General features: G+C 33.8%; 1 protein-coding gene across 5 annotated transcripts in view; it reads right to left on the reverse strand.

The window, feature by feature from the left end:
- Positions 1 to 15,284, reverse strand: part of LOC141500978 (serine palmitoyltransferase 1) — a 524,715-nt gene that overhangs the window by 477,338 nt on the left and 32,093 nt on the right. For 4 of the 5 annotated variants that reach the window (XR_012472099.1, XR_012472100.1, XM_074204602.1 and 1 more), the window contains exons 6-7: positions 13,824 to 13,956; positions 2,865 to 2,994 (exon numbers count right to left, since the gene is read on the reverse strand). Coding sequence is in view for 2 of the 5 variants with exons in the window: in XM_074204602.1 (XP_074060703.1) it covers positions 2,865 to 2,994; positions 13,824 to 13,956 (263 nt within the window). In the remaining 3 variants the exon portion in view is untranslated. Of the gene's footprint in view, positions 1 to 2,864; positions 2,995 to 13,823; positions 13,957 to 15,284 lie in introns of those variants that run through there. The other variant, XR_012472101.1, reaches the window with a different exon arrangement.

Raw genomic sequence — 15,284 nt, forward strand, 5'->3', positions numbered from 1 at the left:
CCTGAAGTCAGGAGGACTTGAGTTCAAATTCGACCTCAGACATTTAATAATTACCTAGCCATGTGACCTTGGGCAAATCACTTAATCCCATTGCCTTGCAAAAAACAAAAAATAAGCAATTTAAACTAATAAAAGTGATATGTCAAATAAAAGGAAAAGAAACTAACATTTCACCGCTAGGATTTAAAAATTCTAAGTACAATGATTAGAATGATTCTTAACAATGTCTGTAGGTTACAAATTCAGCTAAGTAATGTATATTAAAGATTGGTTTTTGTCCTTTGTTATTGAAGAAGACTAAAATGATCAACATAATTATTCAACTGTGGCTAGTATAACCCCCTGACAAAAAATGAAAAAACCAAACCACAATACCCATAGGTCTCTGTTTTTTTCAAAGAAAAACCGAAGTGGACATGCCTCAAACCAGCCAGCTCATTCTAATATACTTTCCTTAAAAAATTTCCTAACAATCAATATAAAATAGGACCTGACACAATAGAAAGTTAGGAAGGAAATGAAGAGATATTCTGACGATTTGAGCTATAGAGCTTCATACAGGCAGCCAAAGTAGAGGGAGTAAACATTGGCTAATGCCATTCTTCCTTATTTTCCATTTAGATTTAATACAAGGTGAAAAAACCAAAGATAAGGATCACTGAATATTCATTTTGGTGGCTATAATAATATGGGCTTTAAAAGCTCTAAGAAGATGAGTGGAATATTCCCAATAAAACCATTTCAGGGTTAATATTCCTAGTTAAGTCCTCTCTAGGTTAAGAGGTATTAAAGAACCAACTATTAATCTTAAACTATTTCTAGAAGAAAGCCCCTTGTATTCCAAACAGGAGGCTCACTCTCTTAATTTTTGAAAAGACTACTTTTACTACTAGAAGACTAGTAGACTTTTTTCTCATGAGGAAAACTCTGCATTCCAAAGAAACTCATAAGCTTCTTGTTTGATGATAAGACTATTTTTGACTAGGAGGATAGTAGAAGACCTTGAATACTCAGACATTTCACTTAGACAGACATAGAAGGTCATTAAAAGTCTTTTTGATGTTCTCACCATCTGGATGGTGAGGTAATATTTTATGAAAACCTTACATTCTTTTCTTTCCAACTCTGAAGACTAACCAATGAGTCAACAGAGAGAGAGGACAGGGAGGAGGAGGGGATCGAATTAGGCCATATAATCTTGTCTGACTATGTCAATTCGGGGCAGCTCCTTGATCTTCACTACCTTTGTGAGACTTGTCAGTGTGCCCTTCTCTCAAGAAAAGCCACAATAAACTTTTTTCTTTTTGCTTAGAGGGGTCTCTCAATATTTTTTTAAAGTGGATTTTTATCCCTCAGAGAAAAGGTTAAGATTAATAAGGTTAATAAGAAAACATAGGAGAGGTTATAGTTCAATCATTTATTCATGTTTGACTCTTCATGACTCCATGGATTATTTAATCCACAGAGTTTCTTGGCAAGGATATTGGAATGGTTTGCCATTTTATTCTTCAATGGATTAAGGCAAACAGAGGTTAAGAGGCTTGCCCAGGGTCATATAACTGGTAAGGGTTTGAGGTCAAATTTGAACTTGGGTCTTCTAGTGCTCTATTCATTGAGCCACTTAGCTGCCTCCAAGAGATGGAAGGGAATTACAAGGAAAAAAAAAAGCCAAAACCCAAACCACAAGAAAAACAAAAACCTGTCTTTGAGAACAAATGTTTTAATGAAAAACATGTTTAGTCCAAAGTAGGTTTAAAACCTGGATAAATTTTTACTTTCAAAGGAAGATCACGATGAAAAATATACTCTTCCCCCAAAAGTAATGCAACTTTTACTTATGATTCAGAGTTAAAATTTAATAATTTTTAAAAATGAAAACTACATAGCAAAACTATGCTTTACCAGAAAAATAGATGACAATATCATTTGCAGTACATATCAAAATGAGAAAGTTAAAAAGTAGGAAGAAGTTTTTTTTTTAAAAAATCAAGATATTTTTAACCTTTCCTTTATGGCCCTGTACAGGTGGTATGTATTTCAATCAATCAAAAGTTTGAGGGGTATCTCTGCTTTTTAGGACATTAATTTAATACCTTTAATCTATAACAAACAATAAGTAGAGAGGTGTACCTTCTGAGTACTATAAATATTCAAGATGGAAAACAGATGAAAACTGATTAAAAAAAAAGTATTCATTTGCTTGATTTTTATTTATCATACATGATAGTTTCTAACTTAATACACGAACTTTATATCCAAGTTTGGTAAGTACTTTCTTACTTCAAAATTTTTTTAAAATAGGTATACAAATCTATCTGATACAGTTCCCATGGACCTCTAAATGAGGTAGATTGGAGACTCAAGGGACTAGGCAAAGAAAAGACTTCTAAAGGACCTTTGAATGGATGCTTATTAGTAAGGCAATTTTTCAAATTTTTTTAATATAAGAATGTCAAATCTATGAAAGCCACTTTTGAATTCTTATATTTTTAATGACCTTTCTATACCAAACCAGAGTTTTTAAACAGTTTTTCCAGTGCACAAAAAGAAAAAGGAGATAAACATATGTGCTATTTTTCCTTTGGCCTATTTAATTAAAAAAATAGACTATTAACATAAAATTTTTCTACATTAGAGTTCAAATCCATATCCGATGCAATTATAGCAGTAGAATTAAATTTAGAAATTAAACTGCCTAGTGGATATCAAAATGTAAAGAACAGCATTAAATGAAAATTGTTACCAATATGTAAATGAAGAAAGAGAATAAGTTTTCTTGACAGGTTGCCATTCAACAAATTAAATACTTCTACTTCTGAGGAAGAGCCAAAAAAACCTTTTTTTCCTTCAAAAGAATCTCATACCTTTTGATCTTCAATCTCTTGTTCTTTCAGTAGGCACTCCAGGTGAACTATGTCATTATGTTCAAATAATTTAATGTTGCTACGAGATGCTTGTAACCCCTTCTGAATAGCAAAACAGGCAGCTTTATCTCTAAGAACAATAGAGACCATCCTTTAGATTGACTAGTTCTTAGAAAATAAAAATGTTATAGATTTTTGAAAGTATGCAAAACCATTTTAGCTAACTTAAATGACTTGTGAATTAAAGTTAAAGTTTAAAAACTATACAAAGACTTTTGGGACAAACTATACACTTAATTACTCTATTTCTAAATACAAAGCAGTATAAACTTTTTCATATGACTTCTTTCCAATGTAAAACCAAAATTATATCAATTTAATTAAGAGAAAAGATAAAAGTAATTGTGAAAGAAAATATTGTACCATATATCAAACTATAAGGAAGTTCAAAGCAGTAAATGAGATATCCAGGAAGAATAAAATGACCCATCGAGGAAAATAATACTATTATAGTAAAGAAAGTCTTTAAAAATAAAATTAAAGATTGAAAAATTGCCTAGTTCACTTTTATGAAAGAATTGTAAACTTAACAGATTTTTGGCATATATAAAAATTTCAAGTACATTTATAGTTTTTAAATAGCCAAAGCATACATACTCAGTTTGAGAGTTGTAAACATTTTAAAAAGAACTTCAGCTTTTAGGAACAAGCCAAGTAAATTACCACTAAGTATAGGAAGCAGAGATGTCAAACTTAAGTGGGTGGACTTTTATTGATAGAATGTAACTGAACAAATGGATAAGCAACTTGCTCCAAATGACATGTATTAAAGGAAAAGCCATACAATGACAAAAATATCTTAAGGTTTTGGGAAGGCACAGTAAAAATTATCCAAAGGATCCACTGATTAGATATCTGTACATTTTATTAATGCTCAGAATGCCAGCTCATTTGTCTGAAAAAAAATCAAAGAACCTAGAGAATTTGCTTCAGCAACTTTATATAAAATATAGGGGGAGATAAAAGTATATACATTAGAAGTGAGAAGATAAGGACCCCTGCCAGTTGGTCAGAGGAGGGAGCTATGGTTTTGTAACCCAAGCTTTACTGTGCAGTGAGGGTGATAGACGCAGTTTCCTCTTATTATTGTGGTAAAAAGAGGTGAGTCAGTTTGTTTCCCATCACAATCTTCCTCTTATCACAATGGCAACAGAAATTCTTTGGTCTCATGTAAATCATAAACATATTAAGTTTTGAAAGTAAAATAAGCGCTTTAAAATCTTTATGTACGTGGTCATGAAGGAAAGGCTGAAGGAAAAAATTGCTTTTAAAGATCCATGTGTCTCCTGTAATGTTTCCTCATGAGAACCTTTCTCATACAGTTTCTGGGTTTTGCCTGCAGAGGTAGATTCTCAAGGATTTAATACTGTCTACAGTTAGTTTAAATAGAATTTCTCTTGCTCTTGAGCTTTGTTCATATATAGAAAAAAAAACATTCTTAATGCACAAGTGACAATGACCTTCAGTACAGCCTTCTCATGTATACAATTCTGCTGCACCTTATTTTTATTCCTTATTTAGAAGTAAAAACTGTCTGGTTTCCATATTCTTGAAAATGACGTAATTTTAAGAAGAATTAAGTTAGCTCTTTTTTTTCTGATTGCACATCTCCAAATTTAGTCAGAGGAAATGTATGATGAAGAATTGTAGAATATCACTTTTTAAAGGGTATAAATTAAGCTATGAATAATTATGGTAACTTTCCAATAGGATAGAGATTAGTTATGAATAATTAGGATAATGAGGACTGAATTCGCTTTGCACTGGTTGGATAATATTAATGAAGAGATTGTGAGCCTATCTCACCAGTCAATGGTGGGATAAGACAGAATTTGGTGGAAGGATTATTAATTATTATAAAAATGATCTGCATGTTACTATTTTTGACACATTCCCTGGCATATATTATTATTTTGCTGCCTCTTCATCTCACATCAACCAGATGTCTTCTGCCATTATCTATGTCTCATATGAGTAATAATTAACAGCTATAATTAATATTTATAGAGCTTATTATGTGCTAAGCACTTTACAATTATTTTCTCATTTGATCTGCAAATGAAGAGGAGGCCCCTCTCCTTGTCAAGGCAAAGTCCTATACATATACAAGTGTTCATTACATCTTGTGTCCTACAGATGGTTCTCTCTATCGACCCTACTTTCTCACTTATTTTTAAATTCTCATTCCCAGCTCTTTCTCTACTGCCTGCAAACATGGTCATGTCTAAGAAAAGAAAAAGATGAAACCCTCTCGATATATCCATCCTCACTAGCTATCATCCTATAGCTCTCCTCTCTTTTCTTTATATTAACAAAAACTCTCATTACAGTTTATCTTTAATTTAGCTTTCTCAAAACAATCTTCCTAAAGTTCAGATTTGACCATAACACCCACAATCACTTAATAAAACACCAGGGGACTGCACTGCCTCTGGGATTGACTATAAAATTCCGTTTGCATTCAAAGTGCTTCATTATTTGCTCCACTCTCCCCACTCCCTACCTAATATGCCCTAACAGACTTGAAGATCAATATAACACTGGATTCCTTGGTGTTTCTCTGGGTATTTACACTGCTATTTCTCCTCCTCCCCACCTCCTGGATTCCTTTGTTTCAACTCTTCTTAATTTTACTATTGATTGTAATTCTTTGGATATTTCCAGTTTATCTTTTATATAGCTTGCCTGTATACAAAAGATGGATTGGAATGAGAAGAGACAAAGTAGAGGGGAAGAAGAACGTGACAATATATCTATTGCAATAATATTAGATCTGGCAGGTACAGCGTCCGAAGAACTATGGGACAGAGATTTGCAAAACTTTATAGGAAGTAGCAAAAATCAACAAACAGAAACACCTTGGCAAAGATAGGATTTTCAGGAACTAAGATGATGGGAGTAGTAAATTGCTGTATATTCTATATTCTATATCTATCTATCTATCTATCTATCTATCTATCTATCTATCTGTTTATCTATCTATCTATATCTTATATTCACCATCAAAAAACTAAAATAGCAACCCTGGAATAGCAGAACCAGCAAAAAAGATGGGTGATACAATCTTTGAGCCCAAGAAGCATGGAAGACCAGCAGGAAAAATCTGTCTGACTCAGATAAAAGGGAAGCACAGTTCAGGGCAGGAAGTTCCCAGCACGCCCCTCAGCAAACTACTGTGAGCTTGTGTAGCAGAGCAGGTATCACCAGAACCTCCCATGTGCCTCAGCACAGCAAGGAGAATGGGTAGACTGGTTACTAGAATTGCCATATACTTTAGCTGAGCTCTGATCAAAGAAGTACCCCTCTAGCAACCAGACCACCACCTGCTTCACTGTAGCCCTGAGAAAACACAGAGGCACACCCCAACACCAGCACTAGAAGACCAGCTAAGTATCAGGTAAGCTGCCAGAATCCTATGGCCACTCAGCAGAGACAGTCACTCTCCACCCATCACCCTCAGTGCAGTACAGACAAGAAAGTACTCTGTTGGCCTCAGGGCAAGATACCTGCAAGCACCAGGTAAACAGAAAGGGTTTGTAGTCTGTGCACAAGAAGCCTGAGACAAGGAGTAAAGATCAAATTTAAAAGAAAAAAGGTCAAAAAGATGAGCAAAAAAAAAAAAAAGGAAAAAAATTTGATCATAGTTATGGTGACAGGGAAGATCAAGATATAAACTCAGGACAACTATGATAAAATGTCTATGGACAAAACATCAAACAAAAATGGAAAGTGGTCTCAAGCCCAGAAAGAATTCATGGAAGTCAAAAAGAAGCTTACAAAATCATATGAAAAAAGTAGATGAAAAATCCAAAAAAATGAGAGTGATGCAAGAAAATTATGAAAAAAAGAGTTAACAGCTTAGAAAAAGAAACCAACTCCTTAAAAAGCAGAATGGAAAAGGAGACACAAAAAGCCACTGAAGAAAACAAGTTCTTAACCAGTACAATTGGCTAAAGAGTAAAGAAAATCTAGTTGAGGAAAACAACTCCTTAAAGTTAGACTTGGACAAGTTGAAGCTAATGACTCCATGAGACATCAAGAATCAAACAAATTCAAAAGAATGGAAAAAATAGAAGAAAATGTAAAGAACTTCATAGGAAAAACAACTGACCTAGAAAACTAGATGCAGGAAAGTCAATGACATAATCACTAGACTACACAAAAAAAACATAATCAAGAGGACATTTTTCAGGAAATTGACTAGGAAAACTGCCTTGATGTCCTTGATCCAGAAGGTAAACTGATAGAATACACCCATCACCTTAGAAAAGAGATCCCAAAATAAAAACGCCAAGTGACATTAGGGACAAATTTCAGAACTATCAAGTCAAGGAAAAAATATTACAAATGACCAGAAGGAAATAACTAAAATATTGGGGAGCCATAATCAGGATTACAGAGGATTTAGGAGTTAAAACAGATTAATACAAAAGGCAAAGGAGCTAGCTTGACAATCAAGAATCATCTACTCGGCAAAATTAAGAATAACACATAAAGGGAAAAATTAGTCATTCAATGAAATAGAACAATTTTAAGCTTCCATAAGGAGAAAATAGAATTATGATCTTTAATATCAAGACCCAAGAGAAGTATAAATAGTAAAATGAGAAAAGAAAACATAAGGGATTCAAAAGAGCTGAACTGTTTACACTGTTACTTTCAAGATGATACTTGTAATTCTTTAAAATTGTATCATTAATAGTATAGCTAGAAGGAATACGCAAACATAGAGGGTATGGGTAAGACTCATTATAGTGGAGGAGAAGATGGGAGATTGGGTAAGGGGCATCACTTAAAGTTACTCTCATTAGTATTAACTAAAAGAGGGAATAATATACACCATCAATTAAATGTAGAAATCTATCTTACTGGACAAAAAAATTATTGTAAAAATTACCAGACAGGAAAATATATAAAGGGGGAAGAGGGAAATTGACAGAAGTGAGGGCAGACCAGGAGAGTGGTAGATAGAAGCAAAATACTGATAAAGAGGGAGAGTAAAGAGAGAGGACAAACAGTAGAAAAAATAAATTGGAGAGAAATACACAGTTATCATAATTATGAATGTGAATGGAATGAACGTACCCATAAGACAGAAGATAGCTAACATCAAAAACCAGAATTACACTGCTGGTTGGAATTGTGTCTCCATTCTGGAGAGCAATTTGGAACTATACCTAAATAGTAATAAAACTGTTGCATGCCCTTTCATCCAACAATACCACTACTAGATCTATATTTGAAAGGCATCATAAAAAAAAAGGGGAAAGGACCATATGTACAAAAATATTTAAAGGAGCTCTTTCTGTTGTGCCAAAGAATTGGAAATTGAGGATCTGAACTAAACAAGCTATGGTATGCTACAGAATACCATTGTTGTGTAAGAACAGCAATTCAGTGATTAAGGACAATTCTGAGAAACATGTTGTGAAAAATGCCATTCATTCACATCCAGAGTAAAAACTGAGGCTTCTGAATGCAGAACAAAGCATACTATGTTCATTTTTTAAAACTTCTTTTACATTGCTTCTTTTTCCCTTTGCTCTTTTCTCTCCGTTAGTTCTAATTCTTCTTTACAATATCCTAATATGGAAATATAACAAAACATGGCAGTACATGTATAACCTATATCAGATTATTTGGTGCTATGGGGAAGGGGGAGGGAAAAGAAGATGGTAGAAAAATATGGAACTCAAAATCTTACAAGAAAAAAGAATGCTGAAAATTATGCATGCATTTGGAAAAGAATAAATAAATATATTTAAAAAAACAAACAAGCAACAGCTACATGCAAACATGGGCCAACTGACTGTTTAAAGACTAGGAAAGGAGTATGATACCTAAAATTTATTAAATCTACATGCAGAGTAGATCATGAGAAAGGCCAGGGTGGATAAACCAAAAGGCAGAATTAAGATTGCCAGGAAAAACATCAACAATCTCAGATGGCAGAAAGCAAAAGAAGAACTAAGAAGCCCATTGATGAAGGTGAAAGAAGAGGGGCAGCTAGGTGGCACAATGGATAGAACACTGGCCCTGAAGTCAGGAGGACCTGAGTTCAAATTTGATCTCAGACACTTAATGATTACCTAGCTGTGTGACCTTGGGCAAGACACTTAACCCCATTGCCTTGCCAAAAAAAAACCACCCCAAAATAACAAAAAAAGAAGAGAGTGTAAATGTATGGCTTGAAAATTAACATTAGGAAAAAACCAACGAAGATCACAGCAACTAGTTCTTTGATTTCCTGGCAAACTGAGGGGAAAAGAAATTAAATTAAATCAGTGTCAGATTGTGCCATCTAGCCTCCCCCAACAGTTCTTTTAAAAATAAAATTGACTAAAAAAAAGAAAAGGAGATGTAAAAGTTAAATGAAGGGGGTGGCTAGGTGGCACAGTGGATAAAGCACCAGTCCTGGAGTCAGGAGTACCTGGGTTCAAATTCGGTCTCAGACACTTAATAATTACCTAGCTGTGTGGCCTTGGGCAAGCCACTTAACCCCATTTGCCCTGCAAAAAAAAAAAAACAAACCTAAAAAAAAAGTTAAATGAAGAAAATTCCTCCCTGAGAAACAGAATAGGACTAAGGGAAGCTAATAATTTCATGAGAAACCAAAAATCTGTTAAACAAAAATTTAAAAAATGAAAAAAATAGTAGAAAATATAAAATACCTCACTGGTAAAACAACTGACCTGGAAATTTAGAACCAGGAGAGATAATTAAGAATAACATGACTTACCTGAAAGTCATGATCAAAAAAATCATGAGTGGCTAGACTTTAGAGAATTAGAGAAAGACTTGCATGAATTGATGCTGAGTGATGTGAGCAGAACCAAGAGAACATTGTTCACATTAATATTAATATTAATATTCACAATAATATTATGAGATGATCAACTATGATGAAGCTATTCTCAGCAATTCAATCATTAAGGACAATCCTGAGAGATCTGCTATTGACATTGACATCCAGAGAAAAAACAGCTACGGAGTCTGAATGCAGAGTTCTGAATGCACTGTTGACTTTTTAAAGTTGTTTTATCTTTTTCTTTATTAACTCATGCTTTTTTCTTCTTAGTTCTAATTCCTTTTTCACAACAGGACTAATATGGAAATATACTGAACACAATTGTACATGTACAGATTTTACCAGATTGATCTTCACCATGGGAAGGAACAGAGGGTGATAGAAAAATATGGAACTCTTATACTTGTAAATGGATGAATATTGAAAACTAACTTTGCATGTAACTGGAAAAATAAAATGAAGTTAAAAATAAAAAATTTTATTTTATTTTATTAATTAAAATAAAAATCAAAACAATTAAAAGGATTTCTTTACCTAGTTCTCATTCTCTTTCCTTTCTATTCTAAACTTCTATTCCTTGGTCCATGTACTTTACTTATTCCTTCTTTTTGTATATACATTCTTCTTGAAATTAAAGCTTCTAAGAAAATATATTTGAAGTTTCTCTTCTAAATAATTTTTAATGCTACTACATTATAAATGTTGCCCCCTTCCCCTTTATTGGTTGTGCTTCAATCTTAAAAGGATCAACTCCTGACATAATCAAGATACTTATCTCTTTTATCTAGTGACACTAGACTCCTGATTGTTCCATAAATGAAATACTACATCACTCAGCTCTAAGTAGTTTTTCTGGCTGAAAGCCTGAATTCACCTCCCACCTTTAACAATTACTAGCTTTATGGTTCAGTTTCTTCATTTATAAAATAGGGATAATTACTACACCTAGCTTACAGGGTCACTGTAAAGATTAAATAAGATAATATTTGCAAATCACTTTACAATTCATAAATGATATATAAATGATAGCTATTCTATACTCCAAAAGACCAAGCAAACTTAAAACCACATTAACTAACATCTCCTAACTCTCCTCCACTTTTTAGCTAAATTTGAGGAAGATGGCTCTTTACAACTGATGTCTCTAATTCTCAATAGTCTAACTTCCTAGCTTATTCAACTGAAACTGCTTTCTCCAAAGTTACCAATGATCTCTTAAATGTCAGATTTTTGGTCTTTTCTCAGTCCTCACCCTTTTCTGCAGTCTTTGACAATGGTCATCATCCCCATCTTGATATTCTCTTCTTTCAAGGTTTCCATTACACTCTATCCTGGTTCTCTCCCTACTTGTCTGACTGTTCTTTCTTTCTCAGTCTCCTTTCCTGGCTCTTCATCCAGGTCACACCTAATAATAACTCTGATTAACTCCGCTAAGGTTCTATTAGACTTTTTTTCTCTTCTTTTTCTTTACTGATTGATTGTGATCCTTTGTAATCAAAGAAAACCATGACAACAAGTGAATGATGACATGACATGCACATTATGTTGACTAAAGTGAGGGGAATGTTGTGAAAAGACCTCCTTCTCACTGTCTCTTCCAGAACCATCTTAACTCAGTGATCTTTAAGTATGGGGAAAAAGGATTTCTGGGGTTGGTCTGGACAGTGGGAGACCTTGACCTAGTTAATCTGTCTCTTCATGGTCTAATCATCAATACAGAAATATTTGGCAACAAGCTTTAGCCAGTAAGGCAAAACTAATCTATCACTTGATGGTATATGCTACTCATACTCCCCCCCGCCCAGAACCCAAAGACTGGTTTCCCAGAAGCTGTCCAGCAGAATCTGAAAATATTGCTGCCAGATCACTAGCTGACATGGTTTATGGTTGGAACTATAATGGTATCTGAGCGTCTTCAAGCCTCCAACTTTGGTTTCCAATCTGGAAATGAAGTGACAAAAAAATACAATACAGGATTCTTTTGAAGTCATGCAATTGAAAATGAATACAGTTTAAATCCTGTAATGAGGATCCATTGGAGGGTAAGTCTGGTGTCAGTAGTCACACTAATTTCAGTTTCCATAACATATTAAAATTGTTGCAATTAAAAATCTCATAGTTGGATTGGTGATTTGCTTTGAGGCAAGTCACTACCTGTCCCAGTCCCTGACTATCAGTGCCCCCTCAATGATCTTAATTTTGAGTATTTCGTGGGACCCAAAATGTTGACTCTGAAAAGAATCAAGAGTATTCAAAGCAGATCCGAGGCACCTAGATATTCCAACTAAGAATAATGGAATAGTAACCCAGTTCTATTTTGTTGGTTTTCAGAATTGGGACCATATTTAAGAGGGATGGGTTGGGGCTTTCGTATTGTGCTGCTAGAGATGAAATTCTTGGACACTTACAAGATAGATCAGAGTTAAAGTATTTGCCAAGAATGCTTTCATTTCTCTTTACTCATTTAAGTCCTCACTTCTTTTCTAACCTCCAGACCTGAATCTCCAATGGTCTATTGGACATATCAAACTGAATGCTCTGTAGACAGCATTCAGCTTGTTCTAACTGTACTTGCCCATTTATTTTCTCTTCATAACATCTCACATATGCCCCCTTTCTCTCACCACCCTAGAACAAGGTCTTATTATCTCATGCCGGTACCACTGGAATGAATCTTCCCTAGCCTCAAATGTCTATTCCAATACATCTTCCTACCAAATTAATTTTTTTTAAAGTAGAGGTTTGATGTCACCTCCCAGATTCCATTCAATGAACTCAAAAGACTCCCTATCACTTCAGATCAAATACAAAATTCTCTGGTGCTCAAAGCCTGAACTCTCATTTTTCTAGTCTTTTCATACCTTATTCCCCAAATTCTGTGGTCCAGTTAAACTGGCCTCCTTGCTGTTACTCACACAAGACTTCTAGTAGATTCTATACATTTTCACTGTATATTCCCTCATGCCTGGAATGTTCTCCTTCTTCACTTTTGCCTTATGACCTCCCTGACTTGCTTTAAGTCTTCTTTAAAACCTCATCTTTTACAAGAAACCTTTCCCTATTCCTCTTTATGCTAGTCTCTCCCCTGTGTCTCTTTTGTTTTTCTTTGTATACTCAGCATTTACTTTACTGCCTGGCATACATTAGATACTTAATACTTATTGACAAAAGATGCAATAATTTACCATTTATGTAAAATCAATATTGGAGGAACTTTAAAATTGTTGTTATCCTTTCATTACAGATTATATTTTTACTTAAAAGAACTGCTGTAGTTCTTAACAATTCTGAAAAAATTATACTCAATTTTTTTATTTTGCATAAAAAATTATTTAGAATTAAATACTTCTTTTTCATTTTACCCATTTCAAAGTTTCATAATAAAAAAGTACAAGCACCTCTATAATTTTACTTGTATATAAAACATGAGAAACGCGAGAAAAACTTAAAATTATAAATTAAAAGTTTTAATTCTATTTGACCTTTAACAAGTGGATCAAATTTAAGCAGTAAAGGGGAGCTAGGTGGTGCAGTGGACAGAACAGTGGCCCTGGAGTCAGGAAGACCTGAATTCAAATCTGTCATCTAACCCCATTGTCTTACAAAAAACCAAAACAAACAAAATATTTAAAGCAGTGAGTGTTTTCAAGATATCAAGGTTAGTCTCCACATATATACTAAATCCTGATATAACAAAATGAAGATGGTGATGACAGGAAAACTGAATTATTATTTTCTAAAAAATTGCTAATGTATCTCTTTTTTTTAATGATACTTGAATAAGTTTATTAATTTTTTTTGTTTTGCAAGGCAATGGGGTTAAGTGATTTGCCCAAGGTCACACAGCTAGGTAATTATCAAGTGTCTGAGGTCACATTTGAACTCAAGTCCTACTGAATCTACAATCAGTGCTCTATTCACTTCGCCACCTACCTGCCCTAAGTTTATTTTTTAAATGAAGAAACCATCTGTTTCAAAAGAAAGTTGCAAAAAAAGAAAATTTTTTTTAAAGTTGCTATATAATGAAACTTCAAGAGACTCAATTTCTTGTAAAGAAATTTTGCTCCAAACATTAAAGGAAGATTACTTACACAAAAACAATATCCCCCCTTTTTGAATAAGCTGGAATAGCACTGGCAATTGTGGCAAATCCATATGAGTAAATAATAGCTTCCTCAGTTTTCATAAACTTTGCTAGACGTTCTTCCAATTCCAAATGAACATCTATTTTTCAAACAGACAAAAACATAAAGAATTAAAATGTTTTCTTTCATAAAATGATATTCAAGTATTGTTACTAAAAGGTATATAAACAATGGCAAGCTCTGGAAGATTCTAAAATAATGAAAAAGTTTCACATGATCACAATAACAGATTGTAGCTGTTTTCTGAGGATCAAATTTCTTAAGAATAAACAGAATTATCACCAATAGATGAATAATTCTTTGGCCATGACAACCCAGAAAACAAAGAAAAATGCATATAAAATGGACTTTAATACCTTGGAAGTTTACTCAAACGATAAATTTCACAATGGCACAGGCACAAACATACAACTTTTGTTGCCTATTTAAGCTATATATTATAATATAATATTAGGAAGAAGGAAAGAAAGGAAAAACATAGAAGCAGCATCATTTTTAAAATTTAAATTTATTTATTAATTCAACCACATGCAAATTTTTAATATTTACCATTTTGTAAGATTTTGAGTTCCACATTTTCTCCCTCTCTCCTTTCCCTCTTCCAACAACTAGAAATCCAACATAGGTTATACATGTATAACTATGTTAAATATATTTCTATATTAGTCATGGTGTGAAAGATACCTCCAAACAAAAAGGTACCAAAAACTGAGAGGGTTCAAAAAACATAAACCATAAAACAAATTTTTAAAATAGAAAATAGCATGCTTTAGTCTGCATTCACAGTCCTTAGTTCTTTCTCTGGATGTGGATGGCATTTTCTGTCACAAATCCCTTAAAACTGTCTTTGATCATTTAACTATTGACAGGAACTATTCAGTCATACCTGATCATCACACAATGTGGCCAACTTCATTCAGCATCGTTCATATAAGTCTTTCCAGGTTTTTCTGAACTCCATCTGCTCACAATTTCTTTTTTTTTTTAATTTTATTTATTTAAGGCAATGAGGTTAAGTGACTTGCCCAAGGTCACACAGCTAGGTCATTATTAAGAGTCTGAGGCCGCATTTGAACTCAGGTCCTCCTGCCTTCAGGGCTGGTGCTTTATCCATTGCGCCACCTAGCTGCAACCTGCTCATGATTTCTTACAAATACCCCATCACATTAATATATTACAATTTGTTTAGTCATTCCTTAATTGATGGGAATTCCTCAATTTCCAATTGTTTGCTACTACAAAGCAAGTTGCTATAAATATTTTGTACATGTGGGTCTTTTCCCCATTTTTTATGATTATTTTGGGATACAGACTTAATAGTAGTATCAGCATTGTTCAGGAAGGAACTTTTCTTGTAGTGGGGGTTGGACTTGAGACTATGGCCAGATAAAGGGAGAGGAGAAAAGA

This window comes from Macrotis lagotis, chromosome X (genome assembly GCF_037893015.1).
Source record: "Macrotis lagotis isolate mMagLag1 chromosome X, bilby.v1.9.chrom.fasta, whole genome shotgun sequence".
Classification (NCBI taxonomy): Eukaryota; Metazoa; Chordata; class Mammalia; order Peramelemorphia; family Peramelidae; genus Macrotis; species Macrotis lagotis.